This window comes from Ictidomys tridecemlineatus, chromosome 7 (assembly GCF_052094955.1).
Source record: "Ictidomys tridecemlineatus isolate mIctTri1 chromosome 7, mIctTri1.hap1, whole genome shotgun sequence".
NCBI lineage: Eukaryota > Metazoa > Chordata > Mammalia > Rodentia > Sciuridae > Ictidomys > Ictidomys tridecemlineatus.
Genome location: NC_135483.1, coordinates 9,054,901 through 9,075,908, shown reverse-complemented (window position 1 = coordinate 9,075,908; position 21,008 = coordinate 9,054,901). Strand labels below are relative to the sequence as shown.

General features: G+C 31.6%; 1 protein-coding gene across 14 annotated transcripts in view; it reads left to right on the top strand.

Moving 5' to 3' along the window:
- Nucleotides 1-21,008, top strand: part of Phf20l1 (PHD finger protein 20 like 1) — a 71,057-nt gene that overhangs the window by 15,503 nt on the left and 34,546 nt on the right. For 6 of the 14 annotated variants that reach the window (XM_078016681.1, XM_078016690.1, XM_078016680.1 and 3 more), the window contains 8 exons: nt 1,619-1,790; nt 1,943-2,027; nt 5,712-5,800; nt 6,035-6,124; nt 9,523-9,736; nt 10,298-10,426; nt 15,144-15,226; nt 18,769-19,021. In XM_078016681.1, coding sequence (XP_077872807.1) covers nt 1,619-1,790; nt 1,943-2,027; nt 5,712-5,800; nt 6,035-6,124; nt 9,523-9,736; nt 10,298-10,426; nt 15,144-15,226; nt 18,769-19,021 — 1,115 coding nt within the window. The remainder of the gene's footprint in view (nt 1-1,618; nt 1,791-1,942; nt 2,028-5,711; nt 5,801-6,034; nt 6,125-9,522; nt 9,737-10,297; nt 10,427-15,143; nt 15,227-18,768; nt 19,022-21,008) is intronic. The other 8 variants (XM_078016684.1, XM_078016683.1, XM_078016682.1 and 5 more) reach the window with 8 other exon arrangements.

Here is a 21,008-nt window from a genome sequence, read left to right as displayed (position 1 = left end):
AGACTGAGGAGCATTCTGGAATCATATTCCTTGGCTATATACTCTCTTGAAAAATATTAATATTCAGTAATACCTAAGTTTGGTAAAATGAATATTTTATCTCCATCTCCATCTTTTTGGTAGCACCAAGAAGTCTTTCAGTAAAGAAGATAGTTTAACTTTTAAATCCAGTATATTCGTACCTTATTTGACTTCAGGATCTTTATTCAGTGTCACAGATCTCAGTGTCTCAAGGGATGTAAATGCTTTACAGCACCCAGTTTGAGAACCTGTACAGAGATGATAATCACATGATGAGTATTATGAGAGCAACACTGTAGGGAGGTCTTCACAACATTGGCTGCACATTAAAACAAGTCTTGACAGGATACTGAGGAAGGGAAGGCCAGATAGAAAGAACATAGTGCACAAAAGCACAGGATGGAGCATGGTACCTTCAAGCAAATTGCAAGTAGCTTAGTATCATCAGACAAACATACAGCTGACTGCCAAAGAAGTAAGAAAGTACATAGAAGGTATACATAACAAGGTGTATCTCTCTCTGTATTTCAGAGAAAGATTCATAAAAGATCTTGAATGACATGACATGATTGATCTATAAAACAAGTGGTAATTTCAAAGTTATGTAAGGTCTTTGTGACTTTAAAGCCAATTTTCAATAGGGAAAACAAAGACTCTACATTTGTAATCAAAATCTAGCAAACATATGAGATAAACTATTATGGTTGAATCATCACCCATGTGCTATTGAGTTCTTAATGTATTAAATCATACTTTTACAAAATGTTGAGTCATCTTTGAACATTCATTTCAGTACATTAGAAATGATGAGGCAATTTTCCTTGTAAAAAATTCCAAGTGAACTAATTTCTATTTTGGAATAGAAAAATCTTCACATGTGAAGGCAGAATAGTGATATATTATTTTTATATTTTTAAATTTAAGGTTTTATTAGATTTTCCTAACCTTTGTAGCTACTTATTATAAAATACTAGAAAGTATAAAAAAATAAAAAGAAAAGTGCATTTAGGCATATAGAGACAGATGTACATGTTGGTATATTTGTATTTTTTCTAAACACAGTTTACATATTTATAATTCTAAAGTTAGTGCTTAGTTTTTACATTTTTTCTGTTTTTTAAATTACTTGTAAGCATCCTATTTAAGGACTGTTTCCTTTAGTAAATATTCCATAGTTCATGGAACTGCAGACAGGCTTCAGTTTTTTCAGCCATATTTTTAGATGGTTTCTATTTTCTTTGTTATTACAAAATAATGCTTTGTGTATATGCTTTCAGAATAAGAATTATTGGGTCAAAAAAGGAAGATTGTGTTTAAATCTCTTGATACATTGACATTGCTTCCCAGAATAGTAGGGTAATTTTAATTTTTATTTAGAGTGTATTGAAGGGTTTATTTCTTTAGTTCTTGAGAGCATTCATTTATAAAAGACAGTAATTATAATATTAACTGTGGATTTGATAGTTTAAAATATGAACATATTGTTTTGCTCATAGTTTTAATGGTAAACATTAGTTAAGTGGCATCTTTCTGTTTAATACCTTGTATAAACAAATGTAAGGATTTTCTCTTGATTTGAAACTTTTTTGTTTTTGAGGTACCCATCACGAATTGAAAAAATCGACTATGAAGAGGGCAAGATGTTAGTCCATTTCGAGCGCTGGAGTCATCGTTATGACGAATGGATTTACTGGGATAGCAATAGATTGCGACCCCTTGAGAGACCTGCACTAAGAAAAGAAGGGCTAAAAGAAGAGGAAGATTTCTTTGTAAGTAGCAGGCATTTTTTGTTTGCTAGTTTTGCTAAGTATGTAATGATATATTTTAAAAGTATTCTGTTAAATTCGACAAAATTCTGTTTTTGTTAAGGAAATGCTTATTTATTATACATGGAATTGATATTACAAGTTGTTTAAAATAGGATTTTAAAGCTGGAGAAGAAGTTCTGGCTCGTTGGACAGACTGTCGCTATTACCCTGCCAAGATTGAAGCAATTAACAAAGAAGGTATGTAGTTGAAATGGTCTGAGAATTAAAATGGGATTGACAGTAAAATTTCACTGTATTTTTAAATTGCATTAATGTATGTAGTTGTTATATGTAGCTTTTACTTTACTTTGTTTTGTATTTTACTGAATTAATTGTCTGCTAGTGTTCTATTTTGGGAGCTAATCTGTCATATATTGTATAAAATAAGTTGGCACATAAATACCAAATAAAGTTAAAAATTTTCAACTTTCAGTTTTTAGATCTATATTGTATGTATATGTATTTATTCTGTTTCCTGTATGTGACTGGGTAAGGAAAAATTTAAAATAAAGGGAAATTCAAATCAGTTCAACTTGTGAATGAAATACGTGCAATAATTTTGGAGGAAAAGGTATTGAATGTGAGGATTTTCTTTATTATACATTTCTCCTGTACCCTTTCTTTAGTTACTCTATATAGTTGACGTTTATTTTCCTAACAGTCTTGTGTGGACAGTTTTTAGACTATGCCATACTGAGCAAAAGTTACTGAAGTAATCAAAAATGTTGAAAATAACACAGAAATTAGTCCAGCATGGTGGTACACACCTGAAGTCCTGCCTCCGTGGGAGACTGAGGCAGGAGGATCACTTGAGCCCAGGATAAACGGGGCCAGCCTGGGCAACATAGCGAGAGTATTTCGAAATGAACAAAACAAACATACATCTGGGCTGGGAGTATAATTCAATGGTGCAGTGATTGCTAGGATGTGCCAAGCCCTGGGTTCATTCCCCAGCATGGTGAAGAACCAACTAACAGAAATGAACAGCAATCAGTGTCATAGTGTGGCATGAGATTGGGAAACTTTGTAGACAGATATTGAACTTAAAATATATAATTTGTAGCTTGATTAATCTAGAAGCATGAGAATCAATGCTTAAATATTCATTGAAAATATGCTTAAATATTTTATTTTTAAAAGTTCTCTACAAAAATCTCATTTAAGACAGTTTTGAAATACTTTAAAATATATGTTTCAAGTCAGATAAATATTAATTTTCTATTATAGTTTCTTAAATTTGTCAACTTATTAATTTTTTACTAAAGAAACATTGAGCAACAGTTTCTTGTCAAGAAGGATCTTTGATTTAAGTAAGGAACACTGCTTTAAACTGAAAGACACATAAGGTAGCTGAAGAAGGGATTAAAGGCTTTTTTGGCAGAAGAAATAATACATGGAGAAGAAGTGAGAGAGACTTGCTATCTTGAGGAGCTCCAAATGGTTTGGATAAAGAATTCCTTTATTGGTGGAAGTGAGGAAAGTGGTTGGCAAGAGAGAAACAAGGGTCAGTATATAAGGTATCTTATGATATTGCTGAAGAATTTGAATTTTATTTGTGGGTGATGGAGCCATGGAATAAATGTAAGCTGAGGGTTTAAAGTAACTATCAAAGATAGAAGAAGAAAACATTTAAAAAGTAATATATTGAGTAATGTTATATATGAAAAAAAGTCAGTAGTCTAACTCAAAAACATGATGCAACTTTGCAAACATCTTAACCCTGTTTATTGTTTCCATGGATTGAAACCATGGCTGTACCTGTAGTTTTATGAACAGGGTTACCCTACTGCAGGAAGAGTGGAGAGACAGCTATCACTGGTATTGCAGATTATATTTTCTTTTCTATCAAGGTCTGTATCTCCCCATGCACTTACCCTTTATACAGCTGTGTCATGAAGCTTACAGGCCCCAGGATTGTTCACAGTGATCCCCTGTGTCCAGTCTAGAACCTAGTACAGAGTAGGGAGTCAGTAACAGTTTTTGGAAGGAAGAAGGGGGGGGGGAGTAACGAACCTGTTCTTTTAGGTAAAAGGTTCCACTCAAAACAAAACAAAGTCAAATTAAAAATGCCCTCTAATGTTCCTTTTAGTGTGAAAAATCTTGAGATTTTCTTTCATGGTTCAAATTCTCATAACTGAATGCATATGCAATTGTGCATGTACACGTGTAAACACATCACACTCAGAGCAAGACACCTTTATTCTTTATCGTATCTCATTTATCCATAGGTGTATAATAAAGAAAATTAAACTTATGTTAGTGGAAGAGTGATGATACTGGTAGGTATTGTGTTTGCTGCCATTTTAGTTCCAATAAGTCTTTAGTGAAATATTGGCAGCCATTATTTGTTTTATAAAAATCTCCACTAGAAGATTTCTATACATCCTGCAGGGTGGATGAACTTGCCTCTCCCCACTCCTCAAAAAAAAAAAAAAAAAAAAAAGTGCAGTAGGCACCAGAAATCTTCAATTCCATGTAAAAGCAAAAACAAACTAGTAAATATGCGCATGACTAGAGAAGTCAAGGAGGTTTTTCATCTTGGGGATGAACCTTGAAGAATGGGTTGGAGATAGAAAGGATGAAGGAAGATGAAAACATCAGAGTGGCGAAAAAGATATGAGCACCAGCTGGAGGGCCTCCCCAGCAGCCTGGGCTCCTCTGGAATGCCATGTTGAGAATGGAAGAGGGGGGAGAATTGCAGGAGAGACAGTTGTCGGGTGCACCTGCAATTTGACATTCTAAAACATTTTATGATCTCTTTATATCTGTGCTCATCATCTAGTCAGTTATTTTCATAACTTGAGTTTGGATCTTTGTAATATTTTGCATTATACTAATTGTAGAAAGATATAAAATCAAATGGTGTTATTGAGATTATCAAAAAATAAAAATATTTGCACATATATGCTATTGGGTTTGGTATCAACTCCAAAGCCATTAATAATTATTGTCACCTTTCTTGTTTATACTTCTTTGGTAAAGACCAAGTATCTTGACACCCTGCTCTCATTTGGGAAATTATAGAAAAAACATTTATCTAGAAAATTCTAGAAAAAAAACTTTTTTGGATTTCTATAAGTATAAAATCCATGTAATATGTTTCTAGTAGTTCTAACTTCTACAGACTTCAAAGTGTGCAGTCTATAACCAAAAGCTAATGATATTTCTGAGTCTTTATGCAAGTGAATTTGCAGCAGAATCTTGAATCCTAAAATAGAATGAGTTAGTAGGAAAGATATGGATGGTGAGACACAATGGAGGATGTTTAGCTGTGTTGCTGCATAGCCAACCAGCAGCTGGTGCAGCATTCCATCTTCTTGGAATTCAGGGTCTTGATCTGCATAATGCAACAGTCATCTAGATGATTTGAAAAATGATTTTCTGGCTTAAAAGTCTGTAAATATATAAATCTTTTTTGCCAGTTTAATACTGTTGCCACGGGGATGCTCTTTTCTTGGGAAAAATATGATCTTTTCCTATGTCAGAATCTTAATAATTTTGAAAGAAAATTTCCAAGAGAATAAATTCTCATTCCTATGGAAATACTGTGCTTTTGTAAATAACAATTTTATTTTAATCAGAAGTTCAAGTATATTTAAATTATTACAAATAAATTTTTAAATTCTGCAGTAAAAATCAGAATTGTAGGCAACTAATTTAACTAAACAATTGTTTTTAAAGGATAATATGAGTTCATAGTTGTTTTTAAAAGGCTAGAGAAAGTAAACTTAGTAAACTTGTTGGAATCCTTAGATGAGTTTTTGTTTGCAGTAGTGTTATCACAGATCATTTATTTTTGTCAGGTTGCTGCTTGTTAGCTTCCAAGTCTTGCTATAAGTTTGTTTGATATTTTCTAATGATTCCAAATTGCTCCTATTTCAGGAACATTCACAGTTCAGTTTTATGATGGTGTAATTCGTTGTTTAAAAAGAATGCACATTAAAGCCATGCCTGAGGATGCTAAGGGGCAGGTAAGAGTGTTCAGTATTCCTAGCTACTCAAAGGGATGGTCTTCTTGAATGGTGACTAATCAAAATATTCAAGTATTTTTAAAAGTGAAATAATTGTAGGGTTATGTGCTGATAGCCCCAAATAGCAGCAAAAAATAAAAATAAAAAAATAAAAGAAGCTTAGAATGTAAAATAAATTATACACTTGATTTTTGCTTCTTTGGTTTTAGACCTGCTAAAGTTATAGGTCACTAGTTTCTGTTCCAGGTGAAATCCCAGCACCCACTAAGCTGGTGTTGTCCTATCGACCCAGCTGGATCGTGTAACCAGTCTATGGGAAGTGAGGTAAGTGCCTTTATTTTAATTTTGTTTTCTTTTATCTGGTGTATAGTATCATTTAGAAAGTTATTTTTTAATACAAAATTTTACATTGAGTTTCTTATCTTCTTCTTTCCTTCTACAAATCATAGTCATTCATTTTCCTTTAAAAGGCGCTTACCTGACACTCTGTAGGCTGTTTCAGGTAGGGCTCTCTGAGTCATATGATGGCAGCAGTGTATTATATGGTCTGTCACTGCTCAAAGCAAGAATGAATGGTAAGCATTTGAAGGGAAATCTGGGATAGAGTTAAAACTGTGATTCCATTTGTTGATTATATTTTCTAAGATACTGGAAAGAAAAGGTGCCATTAGAAACAAAGTCTTTTCTTTTATGTTCTGCTGTTATTTGGGATGTTCAGCACCTGGACCTACAATTAATTTTAAAAACTTGAAAGTGATCTTTTAAATGTCTAATGTGGAAATTTGCAATGTATTTTTTCCCACCTTGCAGCAAAAAGTGCCATCTCCAAATGTGTTTTAGTGACCTGGTCAGTTTCAGCTAAATGTGAACATTTAATAGTCTAGAAATGTATGCCACCACATTTAAAAAATATATTTTTGAAGAAATCTTCTGAGAAGTGTGATTTTTCTTTTTACATCACCTGGTTTTCAAAAATTTACTTGTGAAATGATAAGCTAGTAGAATTACATATTTATTAATATGTAAATGCAACTTAAAATGAAAATGCTTTTTATCAGGAAATTATGCTGTGTCCTCTTGCGTGTCATATAAATAAAATGTTCTTTTAAGAATTCAGTGGTGTGATTTTTGTGGTTACTACATAGGTTGATTAAAATAATGGCAAAATATTTTAGTATATATCTGTTTAAATAAAAGTCTCATTATGTATATACATATGCTTTAAAACATTATTTGTTACTCTGGTTATTCATATGGCATGAAATGTCACTAATGTCACTAATACTCAGTTGCCTCAATTGAGCCAGTTTGGTCTTGGGGTAAAATTACAGATTGTAGAAATTAAATTTATTGCATGTTTATTTTTATAAGTATTTGACATCATGATGTATGGTAACATTAAAATCAATGGCAAAGTTTAAAATTATAGGTAGCAGGATATTTTATTTTTCACTTTTCATACTTCTTTTTTATAAGCAGATTAAAGATAGCTGTAGAATTATTTAAACTGTCCCCTTTTTCTGGGTTTTCCCACCCCTCCATCCCCATCCCCAACAAGTTTTTGACTTATTTTCTTCTAGGAAATGGGCAGAAATCAAGGCTAAGACAATTTTGACTCCAACTTTACCTTCCCAATTTTGAGTACTTTATATCTCTATAAAGGGTTATAGAGATATGAAATAATATTTCTTTTACTAAACTAGCATTAAAATAAATACACTGTGAAAATGATCTTCCATAACCTTTCTATAGAACCTTTTTAAAATAAGAAACTATTAACAATAATACTCATATAAATGTCCAAATTAATTAATATTATTCAGCCTGAATAAAAGCTTTAATGCTGTCATTTCTAACTTTGAACAAGTTAATTAATACTGCTCAACCTCTTCTTGCATTCAAAGGCTAGCTTTAATTCCTTAAAGAGCTTTTAATATTATGATAGATGAAGTGTTTGCTGTTGTCCTTCTTACACTGTGTTTGTACACATTGTTCTCTCAGGGAAAGAGGGTATTGTAGACTTGTTCACTGCCAAAGTAGAATACCTCCTCTCTTGGCTCCTTTTTTTTTCTTTCTTTCCTTTTTTTTGTCCACTACATGATTTTTAGTGGAATGTTAATACCAATTATTATTGAAACAAACATATTTTAGGATGGAGTCTTAGAACGGGGCAAGAACTTGCTCTCTTCCATTGCCAAAGGTGTGCTTATGTAAAATTTACACTGTAAATTTTGTTTATTTATTTATTCTCTATTACATTCTCATATGATTAATTTTATTTGCTTGTGAATTTTTTGGCCCCGACCTGTCTTTTTTTTTTTTTAAATCCCCTATTCTATCTTGAAAACTTAGGTATATGCCTTATATAGCAGGGCCTTCTGTAGAAAATAGGTAATTGAATATGTTAGGTGCAATCACATAATGCTTTCAGTTAATTTCCATCACAGGGGAGAGGGATGGATAGGTTTTGTTTGGTGTTTTTAATGGCTTGTTTATCTTCATATATTTTTAAGACTGAAAAGCCAATAATTTGTATTGCTTTATTGTTTAAGAACATGTTTTTCCATTACTTGAATTAGGAATTTAATGTATTATGCATTTTTTGATGAATCTGAATTGGTGTGAGAGAGCTGAGTGGCCTCAGTGCAAGATGCACTTCACAGACATATTATAGATATTTGTTTTTTTTTTTAAAAAAGACTCTGTGAAAATTAAAATATTAGCACCACCTTACATTTCTATATTTATTTCTACATAATTTTAAGAAATTTAGTTAAAAATGAAAGTAAAGTCTGTTTATCAACAGAAAATTAAGAATGATAAAATAAGTTTTTGAGCCAGGTGTGGTGTGGCAGGCCTGTAATCCCAGTGGTTTGAGAGGCTGAGACAGGAGGATCACAAGTTCAAAGCTAGCCTCAGCAATTTATTGAGGCCCTAAGCAAGTCATCGAGACTCTCTAAGTAAAATATAAAAAAAAGGTCAGGGCATGTGGCTCAGTGGTAAAAGAACTCTGGTTTTAATTCCTGGTTAAGGAAACAAAACAAAACAATTGTACCTTAGTAGAATGGTAACTACCACACCCAGAAAATAAAAAAGGAAGAGTAACCAATCTGGAGACTGACAGTGTACACTTTACATTGTTTTAAGTCATATGGCTCTTTTTTTTCCCCATCATCAGTAATTTTAATGTTGTGCTAAATTGATTCTAAACTTTAGGAAGTAATGAGATCATTTATTGATTTCCATGAAATTGACTGATATGAATGGTATACTCTTCCTAATAAGGAATAGTAATTTCAGCAGTGGGAATGCATTTTGTTTCATTTTTGCAGGATTGTAATATAAGCATTTTTTAAATGATACATTGTATTATGAAAAAGAAATGAAATTTAGCATTTTAACCCTAAAATACTAAAAATAGAATGCTATGAAGTATCTATTAATTGCCATAGGCTTTCTATGTTAGGTTTTATTCCCATGAAATATACCAAAGGAACACTTATCCAATATTCAGTATTACACAGAAGGCTGTGTAATCCAATTAACCCATTAGATTATTAATTTTGATAATCTTCCATGATGGTGATCTATAGCATAAATGCAGTTAGCTCAATTTCTCTAGTGTGAAAGTACCTTTGAAAGTGTGATACATGTTTTTATTCATTAGAGAATTGCATTTTGATTGATTTTTAATACTTCATGTTTTGTGTTTTCCTTTGGAGGATTGGATAGCTTTAGTCAAAGCAGCTGCTGCAGCTGCAGCCAAGAATAAAACAGGGAGTAAACCCCGAACCAGTGCTAACAGCAACAAAGAAAAAGAGAAAGAAGAAAGAAAGTGGTTTAAAGTCCCTTCAAAGAAGGAGGAAACTTCAACTCGTATAACCACACCAGAGGTTGAGAAGAAGGAAGATCTGCCTACATCTAGTGAAACATTTGGTACAAAATGCATTCTTATTTTTCTTCCCAATGATACTGGTAAACTCTTATAGTGAATAATTTCAATTCCTTGACTACCTATAATTTTCAACATATTAAATTATTAGGCTTTTTTCCCTTAGCAAAATAGTTTGGCAAACTTTCTAAGCAGCGTATGGACAGATCTAAAATGAAAAGTTCTAATGTCACTATCTGATATTAAATGGTATTAATAGTCTAGAATAGAAGTGAGTTGAAATTTTGATTTGTAACATCTTGGGGTAGTAGGTTTTTGAGTTATTTTGTGTTTTCCTTTTTAAATTTTTTTTGCATATATTTCAGTGTGTTGTATGGAAAAAACATTCTTCCCAGTTTTCCTAAAAAACAAAACAACAACAACAAAAAACTACTTAGTCTTCTATTTATAATATATCAATGAGGGGGGATTGTGTTAAAGTTCTAAGGAAACACTAGATTAAAAATATAATATGCAAAGCATTTTTACCATTTAGCTATTTTAAAAAATTATGTGTTTGAATTTTCGATTTTAGATAAATTCTCACATATGTGTTCTGTTAAAAGTAGGACTTCATGTAGAGAACGTTCCAAAGATGATCTTTCCACAGCCAGAGAGCACATTATCAAACAAGAGGAAAAATAACCAAGGCAACTCATTTCAGGCAAAGAGAGCACGACTTAACAAGATTACTGGTAAACTACAATGATTCTTTTTTGGGGGGGATGGAGGGTTTCTTTTTAGAGTAGTTTATTTTTAATAGAGTAAAATGCATCTTTTGGTTCATTGTAAAGAACTGGTGAGTAAGAAAGGCAGTTACTTTTGATTCTTCAAAGTAAATGTCTTTCAATACTGTTAATTTTTTCTAATGTGGAAAAATAGCAAATATTTTCTACCTACCTCACAGGGGTGTTGTGAGGATATTGATAAGTTCAAATGCTATAAAATCCCCTAGTTTTTAAATCACTTTGGTAGTAGGTATAATTTCTGTAAGAAACAGATTATTGGCTTTTATCAACCTATGGTGCTAAAATGATCCAAAACACTGATAATCCTAGCCTGTTTCATAAAAGAGGGAATTGAAGTATTAGAGTAGGGGCCAGTCATACTAGGCCCTGTCTCTTCCAAGGCCTGTTCAAAATAATATTTGTAATCTTTAAAACACTAGTGCACACGTTTTTTTTTTATTTTTTTTTATTTTTTTTAGTACATGTTAAAGGTGAGTTTAGTTATTTTAATGATATAGTCATATGTTCTGTTTTTTAAGACAAGATGGTTTTAGTGCCTTTGGCCTAATAAAGTTATATAAATCTTTGTTGGCATTTATTTAAATATTTTGAAGAAGCTTAATTTTATTGTCAAACCTAGAAATAAAAATAAATTACACATTTTGAACATTTTCTCAAGAGAAGAAGCCTACCGAAAGTTGACTTCAAAAGTGAGGGTTTCTTATAACCATCCTTGAATTATTGTGTTCATCTACATGGTTATAATTGGTTTCAGCAGGTGAGGATATTTTGTCTCTTGCTACTTGTTTATATTTCATGAGTTTCTCTGATATAGGGCTTATTGTCTCCCAGGACAGGAATATTTCAAATCATTTCACCCATTAAACTCTTTCTTTAGAAACTGTTAGCCTGGGAGAAAGCAAAAATATTTTCTAAGTTATTGTTCTGATGGCAACTTGAGATTTCAGTTTTGTCTTGAAATTTGAACCCTAGTGCTCATGCAGGGCAGAAGTGGGATAGTACTTCTAACTCCCTGGATACAAAGATTGAAACAGCTCTACTGGAGGAGTGGAGATGGAGGAAGACAGAAGTGGTGCTGACAGGATTCGACTGCCACTTACCAGCCTTGTTTGTTTCCTTCAGTCTGGATAACCTGCTTTAAGTTTCAGTCAATATACTTTTACATATGCCTCTTCTATAGGCCTTACTGGGAGGATCAAGCTCAACATTTAAAGAAATAAAAAAGAAAACAGCTGCATTATCTCTGCACAGTCTTGGGAAGACAGGAGTTGGGGAGAAAAAGAAATATTTTACCATGTGCTTCAAGTTATGATCCTGGTTGCTTAGAAATGCCCTGTGCCTTTTTGTGGAGGGATTTTTCTCTTTACTTTTCCTTGGGAATCTCAAATGTGACTGTTTGGCAGCAACCACAGTACAGCATAAGATCTTAAGAATGTAAAGCCATTATGATCTTTTCCCTTTATTTACTCAGAAGATTTAAGTGTATGATGTTCCTTTTGGTCATTCATCTCTCTTCATCTGTTTTTGATTTCATGTTATAACTGTTATCCTGCAAAAAGACAATAGATATTGTAAGATTGCTTTCAATGCTTGAAAACTTAGGCTGGCCTCTGTACAATAAATTTCATTTGTGGTCCATAAATAGAAATGAGAACTAATAGACAGCTATTTTGTTTTGGAATAATGGTATATTTTAAACTTATCAATCTTATCTATGTGTTTCCTTTTTTCCCTTTAATACTAAGGGGAAGTGGAATTAGGATCATGATTTCTTGATCGTTCCCACACTCCATTTCATTTTACTATTTTAGGTAGGTCTAGATAAAAATAGGTGGATACAATTAATTCTGTATCTATGCACTCTTTTTATTCTCTTTCCCCACATACATACCCTACAGTTTATCTAAACCTGATTTCAGTATAGAGAATGATATAAGAATCGCTTTTATCGAAATTTCCTAAGAAATTTTGAGATCTTTAAGCTATAGTCACAATATATAAATATATACATTATATATTGTATATATCATAGCATATTGTATATGTTATATTGTTAAATATATTACATATAACATACTTTTTTTTCATTCTTTCAGGATCTTTTTTTTCATTCTGCCATGTATCTTATTGATATTATATGCTATATGCATATTGATTTAAAATAGAAAATTTTACACAGAAAATTGGGAATCTAGACCTGTTGGGAACAAAATTTCAAGCAAACTGAATTTGAGTCTATTTAAATATAGAAATTGTCAAGGGATATAAGAGGAAACAACAGCAGTTTGTATAGTTCCTAATCATTCATAGGAGTTTCTGAAAGCTCTGCCTGTTTAGATATCTTTATGTAACATAATAAGTTTTGAAATAATTTTTAAAAACCCAGGGTTTGAATTGACCAGTAATATCTTACTGACAATAATATCCATCCATATATATTTGATGAGAACAAAAAGATGTTTTGAAATCCCTGGATGAAAAGTAGATTAAAAGTATAACCACTTTGCTCTTGCTTGTACTCCCCTTGGCATTCCAGGGACTACTGGTGTTGGCATTCCAGGGACCACTGATGTATTCTGTTTATTCCTGTTGGTAGCTGAGACCCACACATGTGTTTTATCACAGATTATAGTGTTGTGAAGTTGTGACTTTATGGGTGAAACTCATCTATTTTATTAAATAGAAATGAATTCTGTTTCTATTTAATGACTAATACCATGAAACTGCATTCGTTTGGGATATTCTTCTGGAGGAACGTCTGTAGGAATATATACTGACAATAAGTATTGCTAATAATTGAAATTAATCTCACTTGTATATATTTCCCTTCAGTTAACTCTCATTTTCTATTGATACTACATTTCTTCCTAGAATGTTAACAGGTCAAGATAACAGGTTCTGGACTGCCTCTTAAAGCAGAAATAAGACTCCTATCTTTAAGCATATGTATTATTATTTATCCTCTTTTGTTGTTTATATTTAGTAATAATAAGTTATTATGTATATAAAGTATTACAAAATTTTATTTTTCATACTTAGGCTTTTGAATTCCCTACATGCCAAGTATTCTTTTAGTCTATTTTAAGTAGTTTTCTTAAATATCCTGTTATATTCTAAAAGCACATTATAAGGCTTTATTTTTCCTTCCCAAACCAACACATGGGAATGGCTTTGACTTAATTGGGCCTGTACTGTCTAATGTAAATTCAGAGGTTAAAGCTGAATTGTTTGGTTTACTTTTAACTTTATAGTTGTGATTCATCCCATTTATTCATGAGTATTAAAAGCTCTCTCTACCATCTATACTAAAGGAAATAAAAGATATAATTATTTGATATGATGACTAGCAAATATTTGTCCTGTTTAAATAGTCCTTAGAAATAGAACTTCTGCTAAGTTCTTTGACAAAACTTGGTTCTCTAATTCTTATTCTTTAATTTCAATCATTCATTGATTAGCTTGAGAAGAAAAACCTAGTGAATACAGTTTTAATTGTTAAAGAAATATTCCATGCTAAATCCTTTTTAGTCATGTAAAAATATTTTCAGAATTAGATTGAAGTTACATTTTAAAAACTTTTTTGTAAAATTGTGTACACCATTATTTTTCCCATTTAAATCTACATTTTATGTCATATGAGACAGAAACAAGCTATGTAGGTGGTTATCTCATGGCCCATGTTCCCTATGGATAGTTCTGTGTTATATAATATTTGGGGCAATGTTTCCTCCTGTGAAATGATGTTGTAGACAACTTTAGTAAATAAAGGTGGTAATAAATAATAAATTTAATATTGTCAGTTTTTAAAAAGTCTTCCTTTGAGTGGCCAAATGATTTTTGGTAAGCATTTATCAGTAGTGTGGCCATAAACAAAAACAAAACTTTTTATGGAGAGCTTATAAACTCAGCCTCATTGAATGTGCTGACAGACTTAGCAAAGAAATTTTAACCAAGTAAATGTCTAAAATTTATTAATTAGAGTTATGATGTTTTTTGTGTGTATATCTGCACATACACACATATATGTGTCATAAATAAAGTATTCTGGCTTCTAAAATTGAGAATTAGTTGTATATTATATTGGAGTAAACTGGAGCTTACAATTTCTTTCATCATTTGTAGAATAAAGCTATAATTCAGATATTGTATGAAGGATCTACACTTGTTTTTCCTTTAATGGAAAATGAATTTTCCAGTGGTTTTGAAACTTGGAAGAAAAGATACAACTGAGCGCAGAAATAATAAATTCATAAACTTAAAGGAGCTCAGTGAAATAAAAAATTTGGGACATTTTTAGCTAATAATACAATAAAGTTATTTCATATTCTAGTCTGTTTTGTATTAGCCATCTAAGAAATCTTAATGTGGATTTTTTTAAGCCATGAAATTTAAGATTGGTACAAAATAAGTGTGTGTGTATGTGTGTGCGTAAGGATCTCCAGAGTCATTTAAAAATTCTTCACCCCTACACGATCAACTCTTATGATTCAGTGCCTTACTTACTATTAAAGATATTTGCATTTTTGTAAAGTAAACATTGGAAAGATTTACTTCCTATGTATTAAAAAAGTACAGGAAATCTCAACTGCTAAAATTTTTGAGAAGTTAATGAGGGTGAAAACAATGTTTTTTCTAATAAGACATCTCTACAATTTTTCTCAAGGTTTGTTGGCATCCAAAGCTGTTGGGGTGGATGGTGCTGAAAAAAAAGAAGACTACAATGAAACAGCTCCAATGCTGGAGCAGGTATGAAATGGTAGCATTTGATTTTTTTCAAGGTTCCCACTGGAATGATCACGGAGCTGTAGTATCCACGTAATTGACATTGCCCTTTTGATCATATATGGGAATAGGAAACTAATTAATTGATGATACATTTTTAACTCTGCCTTCTCCAAGGTATTATACAGATAAACTACAGACTTCATTAGAGCTTGTTTTCAATAGACTGGCATTAAAGCCTTTGTCTCCAAAATTTGAAGGTCCGGAGACAGGCATCCCAGGGTATATGCTTCCAGCTGGATCACCTTTAAATAGCTTATAAAAAGACCCTTACACAAATACTTTTCATTTGTGAGTTAAAACAGGGTTTTTTGACATCAAATAAAGCTTCTTTTGTAAGAAGTTTCTTTTATATTGTAATAATTGGTGTTGTTAGACTATGTGTTTTATGAATTGATCAATGAGCCATACATTTTTGCTAGGATGTATATTTTAATAACTACAATAAAAAAGAGAGTTTAAAAAACTATTAAGGGTCTGTCTTTAACCACCTAATAGAGGAATTTAAAAGTGAAGGTTGCAGTTGCTAGATTTTGCCTTGGCTACCTTCGAATTCCCACAATACCTGTACATACTGAACTGTGCATGCTTTAACATTCTCGAAGGGCTTAACTTCTTAGGCACTGTAAGACTATAAGAACACAGTAATAGCCATAAATGGATTTCCTTGGTTCTCCTGTTTTAAAATCTGAGCCTTAATGTAGTTTTAATATATCCTTTTTGTATTATTTTGATTTTCTTTATTAGTAGCCTAATAAAGAATACTTTAAAATGAGTACCTTTTGCTATTCTCTATATGCGTTTTAAAGAACAGTCCAAATTTAATTGATATTGTATTGAGTTTTTCAGTGTTATTTTAGGCCTGGTTTGATAACAGTGCATTGTTTTGGTGCCTCTTTTAATGTTGTATTAAATTAATCACCTTTTCCATTGATTAATATGTCAATGACTCATACCTTCTGATTTTCTGTGATCAGCAAACGGTTAAGTCTTTGCCGTTATTGTCAGTATATAAGCCAAATTTTAAATGACTTTTTTTTTTTTACTGTGTATTACTATATTCAACGTCCCAGATATAACAATATTTTGTGCTTTCACCACTGTTATGGTATCTTCTGAATGCAATATATCAGGGACTTGGGTAATAAAATGTTTCTGGAAAATTCATTACAATGTCAATCTTTCATTATGCACAATCCTGTGAGGTGAATATGATTGTGGAAATTACTTATGTGAAAGTGAGGTAGAGAACAACACCCATTTCAGAGAGAAGTACAGAAAATGATATTTTGATATTGAGTTAAAAAGGAAATAGAGGAAAATGGAATAACTTGGCTATTTGTATTTGCATAATTAAAAATAGTTTTTGAAATCCCTTTGCCAGTTTTGTAACAGAGACCAATAATTAAAACTTTGTAAATTATTTTAGATTTTAAGGAACATCATGCTGTTCCTCATTTTTTTGTCATTCAGGTTGATTTCAATGTGAAAATGTTTTATAACTAAACTGTTACTTTTTATTCTACATGTTAGCCCTGCTTCAGGGTTAAAAAGCCGAGTTATACAGCTCTTAATTACATCTCATTTGGTATCAACAATAGTGCTACAGGGAGGTGTTGATTGTCACCAACTTCTATTGTCCTAATGAGTCAAAATATTGTCAAAATATTGTCACTCATGACAGGTTGATAACAGGCCTATAGCCAGAATTTACTGTGCTAATGGATTTATTTTATTTATATTTTTACAACATTCAAACTTTGGTCTTGAACCCCATTCTCAGATTATTAATCATACATTATTTAATTGTATTAGGGAAATGTCATGTTATACTTACTTTGGGATAAAATTTGCATTAGATGCATAATAATTCAGTAAGTTTTTAAAAATGTTAATCTGTCCTTGTTTAGAAGTTAAGCATCTTATCAAAATATTAATTTAAGTTTAAAAATCTTGTTTTATAACTTTGTAACTCGAGAGTAATGGATGCTGTAGTGATGTCATTCACATATGTGAAGATGAACAATAAAATTGTTTATTTACAAGTAATGGCTCTAATTACTTTTCTGGCAACACCTTTTATGATGAGTTTAGGAATATTTCCCATTTATAGAGTACTTTTTGAAATGACTAATACCACTTATACACATGTATAATGAGTAAATCCAAGAATAGAAATGATGATAATGGAATGAGTGGGACCCTTGACAGCAGGCCTTTCTTGTGGTATGTCCAGCATGCCATCTGTAAAGCATCCAGCAGTGCCCTACATAACCAGATGTACACTTTTTCCCACCAAAATTTAAGTGACATTTACTTTAATGGGAACAGAATTATTAATTTGGTCCCCAGGCAATAGTCTTTCATATTCCAGAGAACTGCAGACTACAAATTTGATGGTCAGCCCTCCCAAAATACATGGAAGTCAAAAGCATTCTTGGGAACAAGCATGTTGCTCATGGTATTAGTTAATAGCTTTGCAATTTTACTCCTTTTAATGGCCTGTCATGGAATGGATTTTTTTAAAGTGTATCATTTGTGTTTGTTCTCAGATACCTGTTATCAGAAATAGAGAATATAGGCATTCCTCACAATAGGGTACAAACCCATCCAATGTGGCTATTTTCTGTTATCTTTGAACAGTGAACACATTCACACATTTTTGCATATGTAGAAAATTTTACTGCCAAGTGAATAAAAATATTCTTTATGAAAGAACTGACACAGTTCTAATTTTTTTTTAAAAGTATCAGTTGGCAGGAAGAAGGTAAAAATTCTCATCTAAGAATGCGACGTATTTTGTTTTAAAATCCAATGTTTTTAACTTACACTTTATCTCTTTGGTTTTTTTTTTTTGTTGTTGTTGTTGCTTGTTTTGTATTGTTTTTTAGTCTTTTAACTCTATTGCTGGTGGCTCTGATTTCATGATGCATTATGCTTATGAAACTCTAGCTTTCAGCATTAAAATGAGTTAAAGATAATGTTTCGTTAATTTGGTCATTGTTTTCCTGTTGAGATCTTTCTTTAAAGGGAAACTGTCTACTTAAGGGAAATGTCCACATTCAACTTTTTAAATTGAATTATTTTATAGGAAAAATCTGAAAGTCAAAAGTTTGAATGTATTTCTCTGATTCTCCAAAAGTGATACTGCTGCTTATTTACCTAATGATTATTAATGCCATTGGCAATGATGGATCCAGGAGTCATATTTTAATTTAATACTGAAAATATTTGTTCAATAAGAATTGTTTGATACTCTTGAGAGTATTACGGATAGTATGTTAAAATTTAAGGTGAAAAGTCGACAGTATCCCTTTAAAGACAGCCTATTCAACTTTTAGTTAATAATTTGTGGGGTTCTTTTTGGTTTTTCATTTGTAATAGAAATGTTATATGTTGCTTAACAATGTTTTTGGATACTAAAGTTGCTTAACAATCAAAATAGAATACAAGAACAAAAATGAAGAAACCAAAATAAAAATATCAATTTTTTATTATTCATTCAGGCGATTTCACCTAAACCTCAAAGTCAGAAAAAAAATGAAGCTGACATTAGCAGTTCTGCCAACACTCAGAAACCTGCACTGTTATCCTCAACTTTGTCTTCAGGGAAGGCTCGCAGCAAGAAATGCAAACATGAATCTGGAGATTCTTCTGGGTGTATAAAACCCCCTAAATCACCACTTTCCCCAGAATTAATACAAGTCGAGGATTTGACGCTTGTATCTCAGCTTTCTTCTTCAGTGATAAATAAAACTAGTGAGCACAGATTTTTAAAAAATAGTTACTTATCCTATAAGATACATTAAAAAGTTTGATTGTAGTTATATTGTATTTTTATGAAGTTGTTTTGAAAATTTCAAACTTAAATGCGTATGATAGGAAAGGCTGCAAACTATTTCAGGGGCAAAAATCGTAGACATTTCTTATGATTTATTGTTCAGAGACTGTACTACTGGTTCTGCTGGTTGAGAAACCTTACATCTTAGTAACCCAAATTCCACTGCAGTTGCACTCTCCTCAACTAATAATCCAAGCTCAATGAGGCCTGATTCATTACAAAAAACAAACAAACAAAACCTACTCTTCCCCAAAAAACAGAGGTAAAGAAAGGCCCATGTAGATATTTTTACTTAACTCCTAACACTATTCCTATGGATAGTTTAGTTAGTATCCCCACCTATCTATGACCTTCTGAAATACATTTTATTTATTTTTGTTAACGGTGCAGACTTGAATTTGGACTTTTTAATGAAATGAGAAGAATGCCTCCTTGACTATATTTTTAAAGGTTTTTGCTGTTTCAATACTACTGATCTTTCAAGAATTAACTTAGACTTCTGAAAAAGTCTTCTTTCAACATGAATTTGGTTATATACGAGACAAAATTTATGTAGAGCCAGAGTTTCTCATATTAGTTTCATATTTCAGGCTAGAGATGTAAAAAGCAGTTATTTGGAAAGTTACTGGGTAAATGACACTTTTCTTTAGCTCTTTATAACAACAAATGAATTAATAACATAATCAATAAATGAATATGATACATTTCCTTATTATCTATTCCACATGTGCCTTAAGAACAAAGATGTTGGCATTGAGAAAACTTTTGATCGATTAAACATAGTAACCTCTTTTCCTGTAATTTGCCATATTTTTCAATTTGGGATCAAAATTTATTTTTTGTCTTTGTTTTTGCTTTGTTCTTTAAATGAGTCAGAAGAAAGGATGGGAACAAAAACTAAAGTGTTTCCTCGAAATCTTCATTCCAGTATGGCACTTATATAATAATGTCACTAGAAGCACTTTATTTTGAAATTGCTTTATATCTTAGTATTATGACCATAGTATCATAGCAATTGAATTATATTCTTTATTTTTTCCAATAATCACAATGTCTTTTTCATTTTGATTGTTACAAATTTTTCTTAAATACCCAAAATATCAACTTCTTTATACCACTCTTTTTTCTAAATTAGCATGAGTATATTGGCCTACGTAATTCTGCCTATTCAAACCATTCTGTATGCAAGTAAGAGTAAGAAGAAATCTCAAATAAAAAAAAAAAGGAAGATTTCCAGACATTTGTATTATATTGTTAAAAGACATTTAAATGACTATGTAAGTTGTTAAAAAAAAAAGTAAGGGCAAGAATAGTGTCATGATCTTTTAAAAATTCTCATTATTTGCTCAAAATGAATAATTTGTTTGTGTTCAATTTTTTTTAATGAATCAGGCCCAGACATATATTTATAAAAAATCCATTTGGGGGGATGAAGATGGGATAGTTATTTACATTAGTTTTACTTTATCAGGAAAAGCAAAACACTGACTATAATGTGTCTTAAGAATTTTGTCTCCTCTGTCCCCTGCCTTTTTTTTCCTTAGATTGTCTAGATTTGGAATGTAGCAAAAGATTATATATACATATAAAAGATATATACGTGTATATATCTCATGCTTTTGCTATAAAGAGACTACTTTCCCAAAGGAAAAATGGGAGTTTACACAATGATCTGCAGTTAGAGAATTGACTATAGTCTGTCGCTGGGGGGAGCAACTTGAAATTAGTTTCCATTTTATTTTCCTTTAGTTGAGATTTTAGAATTTTTGATTAACTCATTTTGTGAATACGGCACACTTTTTGCCTTTGATTACCTTTGGAACATGCCATTCCTTGTGGATATCTTATAACAACACCAAAGGGCAGAATGTGAATCATTTTTCCCATTTATCTCCTTAAATATTA